The 20,414-nt window shown below is 43.5% G+C and overlaps 1 protein-coding gene across 3 annotated transcripts in view; it reads right to left on the bottom strand.

Moving 5' to 3' along the window:
• Positions 1–3,774: 3,774 nt before the first annotated feature.
• Positions 3,775–20,414, bottom strand: part of MRPS15 (mitochondrial ribosomal protein S15) — a 58,296-nt gene continuing 41,656 nt past the window's right edge. For all 3 annotated transcript variants that reach the window (XM_069223868.1, XM_069223866.1, XM_069223867.1), the window contains exons 6-8: positions 14,649–14,707; positions 4,836–5,027; positions 3,775–4,000 (exon numbers count right to left, since the gene is read on the bottom strand). In XM_069223868.1, the coding sequence (XP_069079969.1) occupies positions 3,902–4,000; positions 4,836–5,027; positions 14,649–14,707 (350 nt within the window). In that variant the 3' untranslated portion in view covers positions 3,775–3,901. The remainder of the gene's footprint in view (positions 4,001–4,835; positions 5,028–14,648; positions 14,708–20,414) is intronic.

The following is a 20,414-nucleotide window of genomic DNA, read 5'->3' on the forward strand; positions in this document are numbered from 1 at the left end:
ACTCCAAGGATTGGTTGGCTGACATCCTGTTAATCTACAGGGACACAACAAGCTACAATAGCTTGTTGTGTCCCTGTAGATTAACAGGAGGTCAGCCCTTTTCCTGAAGAGTCCAGCTGACCAGTTCCAACTGGTCTTGCTAGTGGCTTCTGCTGGAATGAGTCCTGGCCTCTCTAACAGCTGTCACTGAGGTCCTGAGACCCTTTGATGCGTTAAAGATTACTCTTCCTAACATCCTGAAAAACATGGAACTTAGGAACATTTTGGCTCCAAAGGCCTGTGAAGGACCAGAAAATACTGCCAAGTCCATCCGACGAAGGTGCTTTGCTTCTGGCCCAAATATTCAGGATGAGTGACAACAGGAGCTGCCAGAGACAGCAACCAAAGCAGAAAAACCCCAGCAGAGACAGTATGCACGGGCAGATTGGTCAGCGCAGGAACCAATAGAACAAAGAAAAGAAAATGGTGGCCGGCCAGGCACCTGAAAGCTCCATAGCGGACCTGGCCAGGGACACTAGAATGGTAAAGGAGCACCAAAACCCACACAGGGTAATAAGCAGAGTGCAACAGCGCAAACGCAGCAGTTTGGCAAAGTATTGTGGGTGGCACTAAGCTAGGTCTAGGTTGACAGTGTACTGGCATACAATAGCAATTTTAGTCATGCTAAATCGGAATGTGTGTACAAATATATGTATGAGTGTGGTGTGCCTGAGTACATATATGTGTAGTAGGGATGCATCCATCTTGGTTTGTGTGCAAGCTTATCTAGGTTAATGGATATCTTTGCATGTGCGTGTATGATTTATGTGGTGTTTTGTTTCTTTGTGTATTAAATTACAAATACCAAACTAAAATTAAGTAAGCAAGATTTGGAAATACATAGGCCTAACATTGGAGACTGAAGAGATGGAGAAGAGATGATGCCCTGCAAAACAGTTTGTAGGGTAGTGCTGGGGTACAGCATGGAGCACTGGGCTGTTGGTGTGGTGGGGTCCCAGGGCTGCACAAATGTAGCAGCAGAAGGAGACAAGTGAGCAGGCAGTAAATGCACACTGTGTGAACTGATGCTGAAAGACAAACAGCCCGATCCTCCTAGGCGGAGGTATAAGCATCAGAGGTGATCATGTAATGAAGATCTGCTCCCTCAGTGTCCAGGGTATGTGCTGAGCAAGGTCATGGGCACTTTGCACACAACACTAGGTGATGTCAACCAGTCATGACTGGTAAAAGGATTATCTAGCAAAAGACGCAGGGCTTGCAATACGTCCCTTCCACATAGGAGGAGTACATGTGCAGGTTTAGCCCTATTTGGGATTTGAGGGAGAGAGGAAGAAACTGGATGCACTGACAAGGTGTGCAAAAGAGGAAGAAAGCCATTGAATAATAAGGAAGCAAAAGAGATGGTCAAGAAAGTCAAACTCACGTAAGAAACTTGCTGACTAAAAGCCCACTGTAAGTAGTTGTTTGTCCACACGTCTTTGATAATAGACAGCTAAAAGGGGTCGGTAGGTGAGCCCTAAAAAGAGAAACCTCCTTAGCATCAAAAGTAAAATGTTGCAAAAGGATCTCTAGCTAGATTTCCATGTGCAAAAATCCTATACCTACTGAAACCAAGTTAAACAAGCATTTGCAATGCAATGGGTCTCCCATTTGCTTGGGTTAGAGCTAATGGCTCTGTAAATTCATAACTGGACTTTTCTCGCCACATAAATTGGTCAACTCTGCCTCATAATTTTTTTTTTTCCTGCCACATAATTCCAGTGGCCTTGCATATAACTAAAGCACTTCCATTTACCTTCTTCCTCTATCTGTAGCCAAAAATATAATTTAAATCTGCCATGCTAATTCCAATAAAATACCACTTTCACCACCTCGCCCTCATAATTGCTGGCTGGCTAACACAATTCCCCAAACAAGACAGCCACGGAGGAGTAACAAGAGAAATATACTAGAAGGTTCACCCAAACATATAGAGTGTTAAAACATTCATAGTGTAATAAGGATGTTAAGTTGGCCTGAATCATGGTCATAATTACAATAAGGAGAGATTAATAGAACATATCTAATTATCATATAAACCCCAAAAAAAAAACTTTATCAGAAATAACAGTTTGGCATTAATCTGTAATGCTCAGAACAGCCCCCACAGGACACCACAATGAAAATAGCATTTGTAAGAAACATGGTCATGTTACCATATAGTTAGTCCCTAGAGGGGATAACCACATGAAAAGAAAATGACTGCAGCACTGCAGTGTAACCATATATTTAGCCCCTAGAAGGCGTACTGCATTACACATTTTCAGGGCTATCAGGCCTACTACAATGATATTACAAACAAGACCCTTAAAACACAAATTACTCTCAAATGTAAAACGAAAATTCCAGCCATGAGAGAGGCTAAAAAGACACAGAATGGAGGGAGGGGTTATTTTGGGGTCCCTACTGACCTAGTGTTGGGACCCACCGATGATTTAGACAGAAAGAGCAGGTTGTGGTGGGACACCAGAGTGCAGCAAATATTGTAGTATGTTGACTATAATGCTCAGAACAGCCCCTATGTATTTGGCCCCTAAAGGACGTAGTGCTTTACACATTTTAGGCCTACTGAAATAATAAGGCCCTTAGAACACAAACTACTCCAAGCTGTAAAACAAATGTTTCACCCATAAGTAAGCTTAAAAAGGGACTGACTAGTGGGAGGGGTTATTATTTTGGAGTCCCCGCTAACCTAGTGTGGGGACCCATAGATTACCTAAACCGAAAGCGTGGGTCATGCTAAACCTTTTGGTGGTGGTTCCATTGTCCTAGGACCACCAGAGGCCGAGTTATAGGCAAACATTTTTGAAAAAGAATGCTTGCAAAGCATTATGGGGGTGACTTTTCCTGAGTGCAGGAATAATGTAGCATTGGCTCTCCCGTTGTGCCGGGAGAGCTGTGTTGTGGATTTCTGTGTTTTTTAGTAAAGCATTTATCAATTATAAGTGTTTTTGGGAAAGCTATGGAGCGTGAAGGGAAGAGCCAAAAGAAATTACTCTGATTAGGTAACAGTGTGAGCAATATAACCAGCACTCCAACACCACCAATGGAGTTTGCGCTGTTGGCAGTGTGAGCACTGTGAGGGCCATGGCTGCAATGGAGCACGAAGGGGAGAGACAAAAGAAAAAAATAGTTCACCCACGCTGAAGTATATCGGCAATCGTGCAATTATCCATGTAACAGGGTCAATCTGCAAGGTGGTAACAAAACCGCCCTAAGACGGGACAAACGTAAAGCAATGAGCATCAAGGGATTTTTGAAAGACAAGCCCATGAACGAGTGAAAGTGATGGGCGTGAGGTGGGCGTGGTTAAAAGCCCACAATACTTACAACAGGTCAAAGCGCTTGCGCGCTCGACCTAAAAAGGGTACAGGCCATGAAGAATTTAATTTTCTTCAATGGGGCCTCTATTTTCTTGAGCTGATAAACGTATTTGCTCTTTCTAAACACATGTTGATGTACAAAGTGCTTTCCGTGCTAAATAAAGCCCACAATGTATATCATTTTTGTATTGAGTAACTCTGCAGGTGCAGAAGACCGATTTCAAACGAGTGCTTATCATGTTGACTAGCACACCCAATTTAATATTCACTCCTTGAAAAACAGAAACGCTTTATAAAGTGTTCGAGATCGGGAGCAACCTGAAGTAGTACACCTTTACCCTTTTTCAATCTATATTAAAGCATATTTGCGCTACATTATAACAAACAAATTACAGGAAATAACACAGCAATCTTTTTTTTAGAAAATATATTTATTGTTCTCTGAAGGGGCATGCAGATTTAATGATCAGTAAAGCAACATAAAACAAACCAATGTTAGCATCTTAAATAAGATTGAGAACATTTTACACAACAATACTTTATACTGGCGTCCCTACACTTGGTGGGTCGTTATCTGCTACAACTGTAGTCTGCTTTAACCTTTCAGCCTCTCTTCGTTTCTTCGCCTCCTGATAAACCTACGAGACAAAAGGTTAACAATGGTCTTAAAGCTGATGTTAAGAGTCTCCAGTGATGTTTTACAGGTATTGGGCACACCAGAACAAAGTATGGAGCTAATCTGTGTTCAAGGCCACTATTGGTCCCTGTGCGTGGCACAGTATTTAAATACCCATTTTTATCCGACAACAACAGTCTCTTATTTAGTTTATTCTGTTATCCGTTCAATTCCCCTGCTAGGTTATTCACCTAGTATGCGACACAAAATCAACAGAATTAAGTTTTTTGCAGTCTACAGAATGTTTTGCTATCTTCTTAACAATTCTTCAGAACGAAATATCCATCAGCATTTAGATGAAATTGAAGTGATATGCAGATACTCTGAGCAAAGACTGCTGGCAAATTGTAGTCAAAACTTCAATTAATTGATTGAAATTCATACTGAATTAACAAGAGGCAAATACCATTGTTGTGCATGCCAATTTAGATCTATCTTATATTACCAACATTTGCACAGCACAATTCAGAAATTTGTATGGTCCTTTAGAACATTTAGGGTCCACGTACCCTTCGAGGTTCAGGGATTCTTACTGAGGGGAGCCGATACAAAAAGCCCATATCAATGACCGGCTGTCAACTATTCAAATGCCAGGTAATAATTATCTGTATCTATCCCTGGATACATCGTATTTATATGTATCACATATTTAAATAATAATAATTAAAAAAATATATAATACAAAAATGCATGCTATATTTCAGTCATAATTAAAGCAGTAACTCCAACTTTACTATTAGTGGATCATTCATGAAATCGCTGATAAAGACATGAAAGTGATGAGCATTGCTCCATACCTTCTGACAGAAAGCCTTCTTTGCTAGCCATCGGTGAGTGATTCGTTTATAGTACTGCGGTGGGAATGTGTACTCTATGTCCAGTTTTTGACACACGTTCTCAAACACATCGTAACGTGTTCGTCGCAAATATTTAAGCAGCTTCTTCCGTCGGTCAATGGACATTAGCATACATCGCTTGTGTAGTTTGTCCTGTAAGGGGAGAAAATGTTGGGAGAAGTGTTGCCAACAGCAGCAGACAACTACAATAAGTTAACAAAATATCAGTGCCATCATTTTTTATGTAAACCCTCATATCGTGATCTCACAAAGAGTACAAATTATGAATGGGTGCAAACTTTAACCTGATCCTATTACCAGGAGAAGGCTTTCACTTGTGACAACAGTGCTATAATATGGAAACCGAGAGCCAAATATGTCCAATTGCACTCTGGATACCTAGCCATTCCAATTACCTCTGGTGTTCCCTTGCGGATCCATATTTATTCACCCTGTTTTTTCAAGCTTCACATAATATCTCTGAAATTCTGTCAATCAACAGAACATATATCTGGAGTAGTAAGGAGCAGGCACTTTACTTAAACCTGCAACCCATGAACAGCAGTCAATGTCTGCGATCATGCATGAACATCATGCAAAGGGGGGTGCACAGTTTGCCTAAAATCCAATCTAAACAAGAATGAGTCTAAGCAAATCAATGCTGCACTTTTCAACCAGAGCTCAGAGACCAACTTGCTAAGAAGGTCTTCTCCTATCCTCTGCTAATCTACATACAGTGGCTCCTATGTAAGCACCAATTTACCTGTGAAGGACTGGGGGGGGGGGGGGGGGGGGGAGGGGAGGTTACAAAAGTCTCCATTGTAGGGTCACACCATGACTGGGAGCACCTGGTTTCTGAGGTCCAGGGGCAGTCAGAGGTTATTGGTCTCCAATTGCAATAATTGCAGTTGTTTGCCACAAGTACCCTTGAGCCGCAGAATCACTGGACGCAAAAACTAGATATTTCTTTTTAGCACAGCAGACCAGAAATAATTGGATGATGTAAGTTAGGCCCTCAATACATTATCACACTTCCTAATACTGTTGGGGCAGTTTTCTGCATGGCTCTCGAGAGCTGTGCTGCACTGTCGTGTCTTTTTGCTGCTGTCAATTTTCCCTCAGTGAGCTCAGCAATCACGCAAGCGCACTCAGGACTCTACAGTTTTACTAACCTGAGGCCCTAGAGCCTAGCTCTTAAGTGGAGTGGGCAGCCAAAGTAAAACCCTATTTTAGAGGGTGTCAGTCTCCTGCCCTGCCTTGGCTCTGAGAAACAGATAGTGGTAGCAGTGAAGACAGTGCTTAATTTGTAAAAGTATAAGTGCCAGACGTTTTGCTTAGAAGCCTTTGGTCGGTGCTATTGAATATTAGCATGCAGAACAACAAAGTTACATAGTCTTGATTCCACCACGTTTCTTGAATCCAGCACCAGACTCTCCCTGCCAATTTATCTCACTGTTGCAGGTCACTGCTATCTCCACTTATCAGGGGTTTCAGTCTTTCCCTACCCCTTCTTTCAACCTTGTGTGTGTTCCCTCTCTTGCTCTGGGTCAAGTACTGATGAGGGAAAATAAGTGTCAGTCCCAAATAAAGAGTGCCAGTGGGCCCCACCTACTATCACCGGCTCCAATTAACCGCTGAGTGAAGATCATAGTGAAGAAGAAGGCCTTTTTAGTAGAACCCTTCAGTGGGAGATGCCTATTGGCCTCCCCAGTGTAAAAGGTAATTTGAGTCTCCCCTAAATGGGGGTCCTTTCCCCAAATATGTCATGTTTAGAGGGTGAGTGTACAGGCCTTTGTAGGTTTGTGGAAGAATGTGGCAAACAAGTTACTTACATTTGGTAACGCTCTTTCTGTTAGAGTCCATGTAACGTCAGATTGGCTCACATTCTGAATATTCCCCAGGCATCATATTAGATCCGTAAACTCTTCGGCAATACCCCTGTGTGCCAATAGGTGAAGCCGTGCAGCTCAGCTTCAATGTCATTCCACTCGGGAAATGACGTGCGGGACCTATATTGGTGCCCCACCTGCGTGGTGATGTCAGTTGCTTTTGTGGCTGTCTGCGCCCCAGGCACAGAGTCTCAACAACAAATTGTCTATGACCAGTGTGCAGATTCCTAAGTTTGGGATCTTGATAATGTATAGAATCCAATTCACAGAACGGGGAAGATGGAAGGGTTGATGAGGAATCTGTAGCTAAAAAGATTCTCTACCAGAAAGAGAGTCACCGAAGGTAAGTAACCTGTCTTTCTGATAGAGACTTCTAACTGCAGAATCCTCACCTGTGGAATAGATACCAAAACTGTACCACTTTGAAGGTGGGCCTCTGAATGGACTCAAACTAAAAAGTTCTGTAGGGCTGAGGGGGCGAAATGCACCTCTTGTTGAACCTGGCTCTCCCTCAGTGCACATATTTGTTTGGGCAGCTCTCTCAGGTCTGCCAAACACACATGCGCACTGAGCGGTCTCCAACCCGGCACTGTGTTGCTGGGTTGGAGAGAGTACGCAGAGGCTCCCACTCTGCCCCTGAGCGCCAAGCCAGGGTGCTCCATCCAATTTGAACGCTGCTTTTATGCTGCCAGCAGCATGCAAGCAGCGTTAGGATTGGCCACAGGGCACGCTGGGAGCCTGTGCTTGTCATTTTGCCCCGACCCTCCCCTGCCCCCTTTGACCCGCCACTGCCTGCAGGACGAGTATACGGAAATGGATGCCCTGTTCTGCATATCCAAAGCCACCATCTAGTATCCAGGGTCGAGGACAGAGAAGACACTGGCCAGGGTGAGCATCTAAATTTGTCCTTCAGGAAGAAGGTGTTGAGAGGGTGCAGGTCTGAAAACAGGACCAAGGCCTCCACCCTTCTTTGCCTCCAGAAAGCAGCAGGAGAAGGAACCACTTCTGGAGCCCACTTCTGGAGCAGGCACCCTCTCGAAAGCCCTCTCGGCCAAAAAGGCTTGCACTTCCTGCCGTAAAACAGACAAATGGTTCTTTGTCAGTAGTTGTGGGGAAGGCAGAAGGTGCAGTGGAGTGGCTGTGAAGTGGCTGTAAGGCGTTTCCCATCTGAAAATTCTACAAGACCCACCTGTCTGATGTCTTGGCCTGCCAACCCAGTAAAAATAACTGGATTCTGCCTCCAACTGGGTGGCAGTGCTCGACTAAGGGCATACCACAAGGGTTTGGCAAGTGGGCCAGAGGAGTGGGGATTGTGAGGGGCAGTGAACTGACTGGCATGCAGTCCCTAACCAGGGGGTCAGTGGTTGCCACAGCCGTGACTCCAAAACTGCTGGCGACCTTACTGAGGCTCAAGTGGCAGTTGATATATGGGATCTCTTCCAAAACCACGAAAGGAACAGTGGGATTGAGAAGGCTGGCAAGATGGGGCAGTTAAGCCCAGGGAGCATGCTGTGGCCCTCCACTCTTTGAAGTGCACCAGAGTTGAATCTGCCCTGTTCCCAAAAAAGTGTGTCCTGTCAAAGGGCATGTCCATAAGAGACAACTGGACATCCTTTGAAAAAACGATTGATATCAGCCAGATGTGGCGATGAATGGCGCCACTAGTGCCAATGGCTCCCCCAATGGATCTGTGCTATCCAGACCACAACAAATTGTCAATTTGGCAGTGTCGAGGCCGTCCTGTATGGCTTTCGTCAGCATAGGCAGAGGTCTTCTGGGACACCTCGGAGGACTTGTGCAACCGAATCTTGGAGTGCATGGGAATAACTGCCAAGCAAGGAACTGGCACTGACCGACCTGAGCAGAAAACTAGTTGAGGAAAATACCTTTATCCCAGAGGTCTTTACTCTCTTGGACTGTGTATCCAGTGAAGTAGCTAGAAAAGTATATGGATTTTTCTTATTGGTGGAAGTCTGCACAACCAAGCTTTTAGGAGAGGGATGCTGAGACAAAAAAGGGAGGGTCACATGGGAGGGCTAGTGACGTCTTGCAATTTGGTGACTCACTAGTGCCCAGAGCAAGGTTTGGCCCAGGCCCCTAAGAAGGTATCAGTGAGTGCCTCATTAAGGAGAAATAGGGACTCAGTAGTGGTTTGCCTAGCTACAGAACTTTGGTCAAGACATTGGTTTTGACCTCCAAGGTAGGGAGCTGGAGGTAGAGGACTTTGCTGCCCTCCACATAACCACCACAGCAAAATGCACTGTCTTCAGTGGTAGGACGATGGGTGAGACAAGGTCAGAATCAGGAGAGGTGTCAAGACCACTGGCATCCTAGAGGTCATCATACAAGTTTTCTTTGTGGTACGGTTGGTAATTTTTATCTTTTGTATCACAATCATTGTTGGAGTCAGTCCCGAACAAGGAATGCAATTATGTGATCTGCTCTGAGGAACGTTCAGTGGAGCAGGTTGCGGTACGGTGGAAACTGAACCCGCCTTCATTGAGGTCGGAGCAGTGCCGGCTCAGACTCGGAAACCACATTGGGCACTTAGTCTCCTGGTGCTGGTGAAGTCAGCATTTGCATAGACGCTTCAGGAACTGGCGTGAATGGTGGAGCTGAAGGTGGAGTGGGTGCGGGACCCAGGAGAGACCCCATGATGGGTTTGGACGGTCCAACTGATGCCAAGGTCGAACTTGCCGGCGGTATCCCAGATAGAGGGCCTCTTACCTCCTTCAGGCCCGCAGTCGAAGGGGATCCGAAAAGTTGGAGTATAGCCTTGCAGAACTCTTCGATCTGCCTCGGTGATGCAGGTGGCCCCAGAAACTCAGCCAAGTTTTAAGACGGACTTTGATGTCGCCAGACTTCGGAAGTGAGAATGAGAAGCATGAAGACGCCCTCGCATCTTCTCATGAGTGCAGGAGTGGCGGAAAGGGGCAGAGTCTCGCTTAGATGTTTTCTGTTGTTTCTTAGACTTACCTAAAGATTTGGAGAGCGATGATCATTGGCCTTGGGATCAACTCCTGCGACTCCTGGACCAGGAATGGGACTGAGACCAACCCTTGGACTGGTCATGTGATGGTTGACGATGTAGAGTTTTGCCCCAATCCCTAATGACCTTCAGGTTTACTGATGCACAGTCACAGCATGTACTTGGAGTTGTGACTGTACCCCAGGCACCACAGACCAACATAATGAGGATCGATCACAGACATTTGCTTCTAACAGTCCTTACGGGGATTAAAACCTGTCACTTTGGGAGGTACCATTTCCCCTACACACTGTCAAATTTGTAAGGTAACGGCTCTCAAATAGACAAGAGGTACCTCTGGATTCGTGTCTGATGGCATAGAAAGAAAGGATCTGGCGTCACTGCTCAGGAGTGGGTTCTAAATATGTCCCACACATTACCTGCGCCACTTACCAGTGAACAGAGGTATTACAGAAAAAAATCTAGATCCAGAGAGACACCAAACTATTCAAAATTTGAGGAATCTGTATTTAAAAGTCTCTATTAGAAGTAAGCGTGCATGTCTAATAGATGACATGGTGGAATCCACTGAACCTCAAGAGACAGCCTCATTCAGGAAAGTGTCTTAATTATGCAACGCTGCCCAAGGTCCATTTCTGAATAGAGAGACTGTAGGGGCTTCCCCACTTCTACAAGTACAGTTGTTCATTCAAGTGAGAGGGTATTGGTACAGAAGACTTTTGAAGATACCACGGTGCCTCTACCAGTGTTATCAGTTACTTGTCCTCTTCCTGATGGGATCAGCATCTTTTAGTAATATTGCCTCTTGTCTAGGGTGGCTCACATTCTACCTGGATGAGTTATATCCAGCGGTGGCCCAGCTGACCAAAAAGGACCTCTCGGAGCTGTTGTGGGGGCTGCACCACAGCACAAGATCCTTCCTATGGTAACTGCTTGAAAGCCTACCAATACCATGACCTGCATCAACAGGGAACCGAGAGAGATCCCCTGCCTTCTACTTTAGTTGAGGGTGATCCCTTTGCCCCTGACACTGCTCCTGCTGCATGACAATCTGTGTATGCCTTCCAGTTGCCTCCAAATTACCTCTAAGTCACCTGATGGTCAGGAGAATCAGAGAGGTATGTGAGGGAGGTCGCTCAGAATCCAGAACTCTTGAATGCGTCTTCCTAGCCTATGATGTCCCAGAGATATCCACATTGGAACCGGTACAAAATGTAAAGGCACATTGTCTCCAGGTCTGCCCTTGACAGTGAATAGTCCTATTGCTCAAAGACAAATGGCATTTCTGGCACTGTAATTTCTTGACTGGAACCAGTGATTCCTCACAAATTGGCCTCTGTACCATCTGGTGGCAAAAGTACCATCTGGTGGCAACAGAGTGGACGTTCAAGTGTACTGGAACCCGATTAATTGCCTGCATTCTCTTGGCTGCCACTAGGGGTATGGTGGGTGGACTTTCCAATGTTGGACTAAACTCCTTGATCTTGTGCTAAATCTGTGTACATGATTACAGATTTCTGGAAAACATTCAGAACTTATCTTACCTTTCTGATCTATGTCGTATTTTTTGGCAGATCATACACTTTTTCTGTCAAGGACTGCTTTTCCTAAAATTTCCTATTCACTGCTTTGTTTCCACTGTTGCAGGCCAAGGATGGGTGGAGGAATCGGCACATGTTTGGATGGCAGGTGCTAGCTTGTGTGCATCTGAGACACATGATAATTACTGAGCTCTTTTTAAAGTCTCTGTTTGCTTCAGTCCAGTGTTGGTCACTGATACAGTGTTCCTGTTTGGCTAAACCTTTGGTTCCATAGTGCCCAGATTGGTGTGCTATAGAAAATCCTTGGCTCCTGACCTGCACTTTGTAGGAGTACATCACTACTGACTAATAACACTTTGCAGTGCATCCTTGTTTCTGGAACCTGCACTGCTCGGCAATTTCTCCTGCTTTCTAAGCTATCTTATTTGTTCTGCTTCAGCTAATTCTGAAGTTACTCTTTTCAAACTCCATTTTTCAATCAGTGTTTCATTAGTTCACCAGTATAAGTCCCCTTCTATCCCTGCTACCTTAGTGTGCTTCCTATTGCGATAGGTCTGCTTACTTTACCTATGTTTTCCATTCTTTTCTGTTGAGCTCTAATACTTTCTAGCTTCTTCCACATTGTGGTTGTGTACTAAGCTCCCAACCCTTGCTGTTACAGCCTTACTTGCTCCTGTGTGATCACTGGGATGATTTGGAGGCGCAACTGACAAGATAGGTGTTGTTTCTTGTCCACTTTGAGGACTCTTATGTTATTTTAAATAACAGTTCCACTAACTCTGCAATTGCATGTATAGCTTCAGCATTTCCAACAGTTTCTGTCTAAGCAATTGTGGGTGAGGAACTTACTTGGCTTCTGTGCTTTACCCCATATCCCTTTTAATATGAATTTCGTTATCTAATTGTCTTGCATATCCAGGATCTTGTAACGGTGAATACTGAATTGCCTCTACTGTTCTTTATAATCTTGGGTGGTGATTACTCGTTGATCACTCTTCTCCTGTTATACTAGGTGAACATAGGCAGCTTTGTTACATACACTCTTTTCCTTTGTCATAAGTCCCTGACAGACATTTGACATGAGTTACTCTCAAAAATCCAACCTCAGGCTAGAGCACTTCAGTGGACTCTGGCCAGTCACCAGTCATCGGCTGTTGCTCATGCAACTGTAAAAGTTAGTTGTTTGTTTCATGAAGCCCGAGTACCACTTTGTTGATTTTAGGGGGGAGGGCCCTTGGTTTTCCTGGTAGGTGCATCAACATAACATTCCAATACCGGCAGCCAAAACTCAACTCACTGCTGGGTAAGTAGATAAGACAGATTTGACTTTGAAGCGTAACAAGAGATATGTCTATCCTACGGAAGAGACTCGGATTATTACTACTGTTTCCCTGATCCTCTTCCATAACTGCATACTTTGTTCTAACGAAATGAATGAATTTGGGCTTTACGAACATCCTTTGGATAACAATGTCCAAAAGCTACCCCTCAATGTTAAATCTTTTTATATTGGTTTGTGTACAGACGCTATATTAGTGTTTGGGGCTGTGTCTCTTGCTAGGCTGGAGCAAGATACGTTTTGTTTCCTTTGCTTGAGATGGTTATAAATGTAGAAAATATCTGTATGTTTATTAAAGGGATTTTTTAAAATAAAATAAAGCACTGATTGGACAATTAGTTCTTGAAGTATCTTCTATACTCTGGGCATATGTTAATTTTCATCAGCTCATGTAAGCCTTTAACTACTCTCCCTGATTACTTTTGAAAGTCAATTGCTAAAAAAGGGGTAGTTGGTCATTTCAATTTGGGGTCCAATAATACTACGGATCGAGGACACCAGTGCAAAAGTACTGCAATTATCAACTGGAGCAGAGGAATCACTGACTGCCCCAGGAGAACTTCAACCACATCACCCACACTCTGAAAACTTTGCAAACACCTCCTCCTATCTCATATCAAATTCAAAGCGTGATCTGAAAGGCAAACTGTGCAAACAAAATGCCATCAACTCCAGAAATCCCTTTTTCACAGCTTTCACATTTTGACATTCAACAAGCCCTTCAGTGACAGGGCATCATTTAGAGACGTGATTTCCAAACATTTTAAAACCACACTTCAATTTTTAGAAGTAAAAAGTTTCCGGAGCCACCTAGCTTTAGTGGAAATGAGGAGGGTGATTTTTTTTTAAAGAAACTAAAGAATCAGGTGGTCGTGCCCTGCCATTAACGGATAGCACATTTTCTATGGAAATGGGCACTAAATTTGCACAGGCATACAGTTTACTTGTAAAACTATATTGCACACAAATGATAATGTGTGGAAATTGTGTTTCAGTGCATCTTTAACTAAAGTGTCTCGATTTGTCTTGCTCCTACTAAAATCTTTGTTCCCATCAAAAGTCAGAACGAAAAAAAAAAAAGTGTGCTTCATTTTTGCTTTTTTAAGTGCTGCATGTGTGTAGTTTCTTTACATGTACTTAGATTTTGTTGTGCGTTACAAAAAATGACATCCTACAGACTTTCCGCTCACACTTTTCTTTCTCTGGCTGCAAAGTGAGAGGAGTTTGTAAACACCAATCCTCATGTTACAAAACGAGCAGCAATTTGTCAGAATACACTGACTGACATTTGACCTGTGTCATTTAAGCGCGGCAAATGTGACAAGTTAAATACAGAATGTACGCAGGTGGGTCCAGAATCACAGTTTAGGATTATATGTGTTTGGGAAACACTGATTTAGAGTCTTGCGGTGTAGCCCTACCTTCTTAGGGCAGGCTGCCTATCATTAGATTTCCCACACAAGACCACCATGGGCATCAGTGGCACCCACGTGCAGGGAGAAACTCTCTGCATGTCAGGGCCATTGTGTTTTTGTTTCAAACAAATAAACTCTTGCTTTGAGAGACTGTTTCTTGAAAACAAACGTTTGCCAAGCACGCAAAACAAATATGGTGCCTGCAAGGCAAAACTGAGTGCCTTGATAAAGCTACTACACCAGTGGCTCCACTGAAGACACAGAGACACCTGTCAGCCTAAGATGGGTCACTATATTTAAAGGCCGGTCTACCGCCTGGGGAGTCCTCAACCAGGGTCTAAATTACACTGTAATTTTCTCCATTACCCTTCCTCTATCAAATGATGTTCTCTGAAGCTGAACACTGTGGATTTCAGGTGCACTATAGATAATAGGCATCTGTTGGAAGGTTGGTTTGCAAATATCACAGGTAATCTTAACATCTAGGACAGCTGAAAGATACATTATACAAAACTACCCTTCTTTCAACCTTCTCCAAAGGAAAAAGCATGCTTGTCTTCTAAGGATTCTCACCGTCCATATTTTTTAAAAGTGTATTTACCTTTGGATGTTTCTGCAGATGCTCCTGGTAGTTTCGAATCTTGGCCGTCAATTTTGCAACTGTAGAGAATGACAACAGGCTGTGAGATCAGGGATATGCTCTGCTGGTCAAAATCCAGCTCTTTATTCGGATCAAAATTAGCAAACTTGAGTTAAACATTGCATAACTATGCCACTCTTACAAGCTTATCTTCTCATACAATTACACACACACACATTTCTAGAATCATACTCACTTAAGAAATTTAAAACAAGAAAACAAAAGTGTGAGAAGACAGACCAAGGTAGAATATTTTTTTTTAAAAAGTGGCAAAAGACGGACAAGAGAAAGCAATTGTACATGGCCACCATTGCCTTGCATAATAGAACGATAAAATGAAGTGTTGGGTATGGTCCATTTAATGAAGGAAACAAATGAAGTTTGCAGAGCTCAAGTTGGCAGGCACACATCATGAATACTGGGAAATATTATAGTTGAAATGGTCACCTCTCGCGGTCTTGTTTTAACTGCCCTTTGAATACAGGAGTGCAGGACGACTAGACAAAAGTGAGGCAGTTCCATATAAAAATGTGAGATTAAAACACCGAGGCTGACCATACAGGTGGGCAAAATAAAGAGAAAAAAAGTGTTGATTTATCTTAAAGTCGCAAAATTGAATGAGCGATAGTGGAATTGCTAACCATGGAGGGGTCATGCCAGAAAGATGCAATAGCTATTTCATTTTCTACCTAGTTTGGGCTACTAGAGGGCAGTGGATGTGATCTACTTGATTTTCAGCAAAGAACTTGACAGCGTTTCACACAAAAGACATCTAAGCAAAATAATTAGCATAAAGAGGGACTCAAGTCAGCAAACAAGATAAGGAACAATAGACGAGGCGTGATGATTAACCAGGATGCCTCTGGGTAGAGAAGTTGAGAGTGTGCCACAAAGACCACCAAGATGGGTACTAGGGTCCCACCCATTTTAATGGTTTCATCTATCACATGGCAGGGTTTAGAAAATAAGAAGACCATCTTAGGGTATGCATGAGTTGATAACCTAGAAAGAGTACCAAACGTAAAGAAATGTAGGGAAATGTAGACAGCGGAAAGAGAAGTGGCAACTAAGAATCAATAAACCCAAGGCCCAAGTCATGCCTCAGGGGTAAGACACCGTGGCAAATAATATGCAATAAAGCAGAGGGTATCGTTTGACATAACACAAAGCAGAGATCTTGGAGTTACATAGGTGGGTGGCTTGCCTGCCGATAAACTAATGGCCTTTCCTTTCTTCTTACAGGAGCATTCCGATGACATATAGCATTCATAATAGCTAAATTAGGTCACTGCTTGCTTGTAATCACTTATTACCAATGAGCAGTTACATAATCACTCACCTCCTGTTAATGCCTGTTCATATGCTCTCTTGCTGCGTAACCTTACCTGTAGCAGAAAAAGTGTTAGTCACCTAGCAGTGGCAGCTTTAAATGTGCCTATCCATTTTGGCCACTCAAGTACTCGGCTGCCACTGCTCGCGGGATCATCCATCTCCTGCTGGCTACTCAGGAAACTCACGAGTGCCACTTAACATAAAAAAAAGCCCAAACAGCAGGTAAGATCAAGAGTCAATTTACTTCCGCTTCCACTGGGCACCTGAAACTCATCTGTAAACCAGGGGATAACCTAGAAAAAAAAGACAGCAATCCCACAAATGCCTCTACGCAAGCTTGAAAGGCTGCAAGTAAGCTCTTTGGAAAAAGTGGAAGGATGCTTTTGCAGTGCAATTTCTGCTGCAACGAGGACAAAAAACAAAAACACTGAGGTCTGGATGCACTGCTTTTACTGACTACAAGTCAGACATGAGCAGGGCATCTAGTCCAGTGCTTATGTTTCTTTGAATTCTGGTTACTTCAGTCCTACTTTTGCACACAAAGTATAGAATGTGCGCAAAAAACATGCCTGAATAGCCACTGAAAGCTGTCCAGGGACACCTTTCGAGGACTGCAAAAAGGTTGAAGCACCTTCTTATTACAAAAGATGAAATGCCACCACGTGTATATTCATAAGGATATTGTAAGTCACCTTCGAGATTTTATAAAGTGAACAGGTCTGCGACCTAGTGCTTCGACATGGTCACTGAACTGCTTGGTAACTTGCGACATCCTTGTACAGTTGGGGGAAGTTATGCCATATATAATTCACATTTTGAAACGGTGTTCAAAACCAGGAGATTAGTCTCCTTTGCTCTGTGTCTAATAATCAACAAACAAGACAATTTCAAATTTTCCACAAAAATAAAAATATGAGGGATGTAAAGACGTCATTTCATACAGTCTACAAGATATCTCTCTTTTTTGTACAAACCAAAGGCCATAAATGGTGAGCTTCCGTTACAAAGATTTATGAGAGCAGACTTGTTGGAGAGTATCAGGGCTTACATAACATTATTTCGGTCAGCCGTAGGACTGCCAACTTGCATAACGTCAGCAGCATACAAGGTATCCAGTCCTGGTCTTCCCCTTTACAAATCAGTGCTATATGGTACCTTAATTAATTTGGTTCAATGGAAACCAACTAAAACTACAAATCCCAGAAAGCATTAGGTTGACAAATGATCCATTTCCCCACAACATTGAGTGGGAATGCAAAACTACTCAGACGCGTCCTCTTAAATGTTTACTGTATCAGATTCAAACGTGTTGATCTCACCCGACTACTTAGCTAGCATCCAAACTGTCCAATGCCAGAAGGTGAGACTCGAACTGCTTAGAAGACTCTTCAACCCGATATTCTCCGTCAAAAAATCCAAACCATTGGCTACGCAGTTCTCTACGAATGCCCAAAGAAAATGGGCATTCTCTTGGCCTCCCACCCACCAACATCCTACTGAAGGCCTATTTATTGTAATTGCCTTTTTCTAACTATCTCTGTGACCCCTCTCCTGCATGTCTACATCCTTCAGAGCCACTCCTCCCACACATAATACAATTTCATATACACCAATTAGGAAAATACTTTATTATATCGAATGAGCATATGTACCTTCTGATGTCTTTCTACCCCTCAATCCATCCTCTCAATCTTCTCACAGAACTACCGCACTAACACTAACCTGTATCTACCTGCTCCCACCGATTCCACATCTTTTCACTAACTTGAAACAAGCTTTTGTAGCTCAGTTTCCCTTATTATAAAATTACAATGTCTTGAGTAAGGAGCTCTGACGCCCTGTGATTAGGTTTCACAATTGAAATATACACTAAATAAAAAGTGGTTGACGAAGGAGCTGCCTTTCAGCAGAACTAGCAGGCACAGCAGAAAAAAACAAGCATTTGAAAGGCAAAAAGTCTTGTGTTGGCCGCTAACCTTCTGGCAAGTTTTTTTTTATCATGTTTTTTGCAAAACTTTATTGTTTGTGAATATGTGGGCACCTCATAAATCTAAAACCAAATTATTTGCTACAGGCATAAAAGCTTTTTTACTGTACAAAACACACATTACCGTAGTACTCCCTGGAACTGAAGAGAATTACCCCTTAATGCAAGCAGGAGTGGGTCGAAGAAAAATGTGAATGACACCAACCACAGACTAATGGATGAAGTCTGGCTGAAACCCCTACAAGTAACTATGTTTTACACATAATTTTAGTAATCAAAAGGTCTTGGCTGACACTGACCTAAAAGCGTCAATCAGTCTAGCAGTGGCTGCAAGATTCTTGCTTTTAAGAAAGAGATAAAGAAAAATAAGGTAAGAAAGAGAGAAGGAAAGAGAAGGAAAGCAAGAATTAAACAAAGAAGGAAAGAGAAGAAAAATGAAAGAAAGAAAGAAAGAAGAAAAGAGAAGGAAAGAAAGGGAGAGAAAAAGGAAGGAAAGAAAGGGAGAGAAAAGGAAGAAAAGAAAGTGGGAGAAAAGGAAGAAAAGAAAGGTATAAGAGAAAGCAGGAAAGAGAAATAAGGAGAAGAAAACATAAAATGAAGTGAAAGAGAGAAAAGAAAGCAAAATAAATGAAATAGAAAGAAAAGAAAAAGAAACACAGGAAAGAGAAAGGGAAAGAAAGAAAAAAGAAAGAAAGGAAAAAGAAAGAAAGAATAAGAAGGCAAGAGAAAGGAAAAAAGAAAGAAGGAAAAATAAAGAAAAAATCCAGAAAGAGGAAAATAAAGCACAAAGAACAGAAAGAAAAAGAAAGAATAAAAGAAAGACAGATGGAAAGAAAGAGGAAAATAATTAAATATAGAAAGAAAGACTGAAAGAAAGAACACAAAATTAGAGAAAGAAAAAAGTAATAAGAGGATAACTGGTATGCTGGTGCTCCACCGACCTCCAAGAATCCAAGAGTGCCTGCAGAAGACTCGAGAGAAAGTGGAGGAGCAGTACAAGACAGACCACAAAGCCTTTAAAGACACCAGCACATCGCACCACGGGCTCATCAGATCAGCCAGAAAATCAGCCATCCAGGAGCGCATGATCACCAACGCACACAACAGCCAAAGCCATAGTCAAAGAATTTGCAAAACCCAGCACAGACACCACAGACATTCCCCTTCCCAAGACAACCTCGCCACCTTCTTCCACCGAAAAATCCAGAGCATGTACGAAGGATTCACAAGCAAAGACCCACCCCCTCCTCACACCAGCACCAGCACGACCACCCCAGACCCCAACCCCATGCCGACCCTGGACCACTGGACCCACCTCACCCCGGAAGTCACCCAGAAGCTCATGCGCACCACCCACTCTAGGGCACCCTTGGACCCACGCAGCCACCACATCTTCAACCCAGCCAGCGCCACCATTGCACTCGAACTATGTTGCACCATCAACTGCTCCATACGATGAAACCAGCTTCCCGGATGAATAGAAACATGCAGAGATAAACTCACTACTGAAGAGGCCCTCTGCAGACCTAATGGAGCTGAAGAACTAGAGACCAATCTCACTGCTCCCTTTTCCAGCCAAGTTAATCAAATAAGCGACCACAATACAGCTCACAGAGTTCATTGAGACAAACCGCGTCCTAGATCCCTCCCAATCTGGATTCAGGAACAACCACAGCACCGACGCCGCACTCGTATCAGCCACCGATGACATCTGTGCCCTACTGGACCACGGTGAAACTGCTGCATCATCCTCGTCGACCTCTCCACCGCTTTCTACACCGTCTCCCACACCAACCTGTGCACCAGACTTCACCACGCTGGCATCCGCTGCAAAGCCCTGGAGTGGATCTGCTCCTTCCTCCCCGTAAACAAACGCATCACTTTCAAACTCCTGACACATGCTAACAAGGCCCTTCAGAACATCGGACCTGCCTACCTCAGCCATCGACTCTCCTTCTACGCACCCCCCAGGAAACTCTGCTCTGCTCTACTGGCCCTCGCCACCATCCCTAGGATCTGGAGGAACACAGCTGGAGGAAGATCCTTCCCCTATCTTGCAGCGCAGGCGTGGAACACACCAACGCTTCACCTCAGGCAGTCACCCTCACTGGCTTAGTTCAGGAAGGACCTCAAGACCGGTTCTCTGACTGACCTGCGTCCCACTTCAGCGCCTTGTGACCCTCCCCCAGGTGATAAGTCACGCTTTACAAATATTTGAATGATTGGTTGATTGAATGCTGTGAAATAGCAGCAGTCAGGAAAGCAAAACTCTCCAAAAGGAATGAACAACAGCATTGACAGTAGATGGTATCTGATGAAGAAAGAATGTGCATAAGAAACGCCCTGCTTTCCTCTCAGGCTCTAAACACAAAGACAATACTAAAGTAATTATAATGTAAATACAAAAA

The sequence above is a fragment of the Pleurodeles waltl genome, chromosome 3_1 (assembly GCF_031143425.1).
Source record: "Pleurodeles waltl isolate 20211129_DDA chromosome 3_1, aPleWal1.hap1.20221129, whole genome shotgun sequence".
In the NCBI taxonomy this organism is placed as follows: domain Eukaryota; kingdom Metazoa; phylum Chordata; class Amphibia; order Caudata; family Salamandridae; genus Pleurodeles; species Pleurodeles waltl.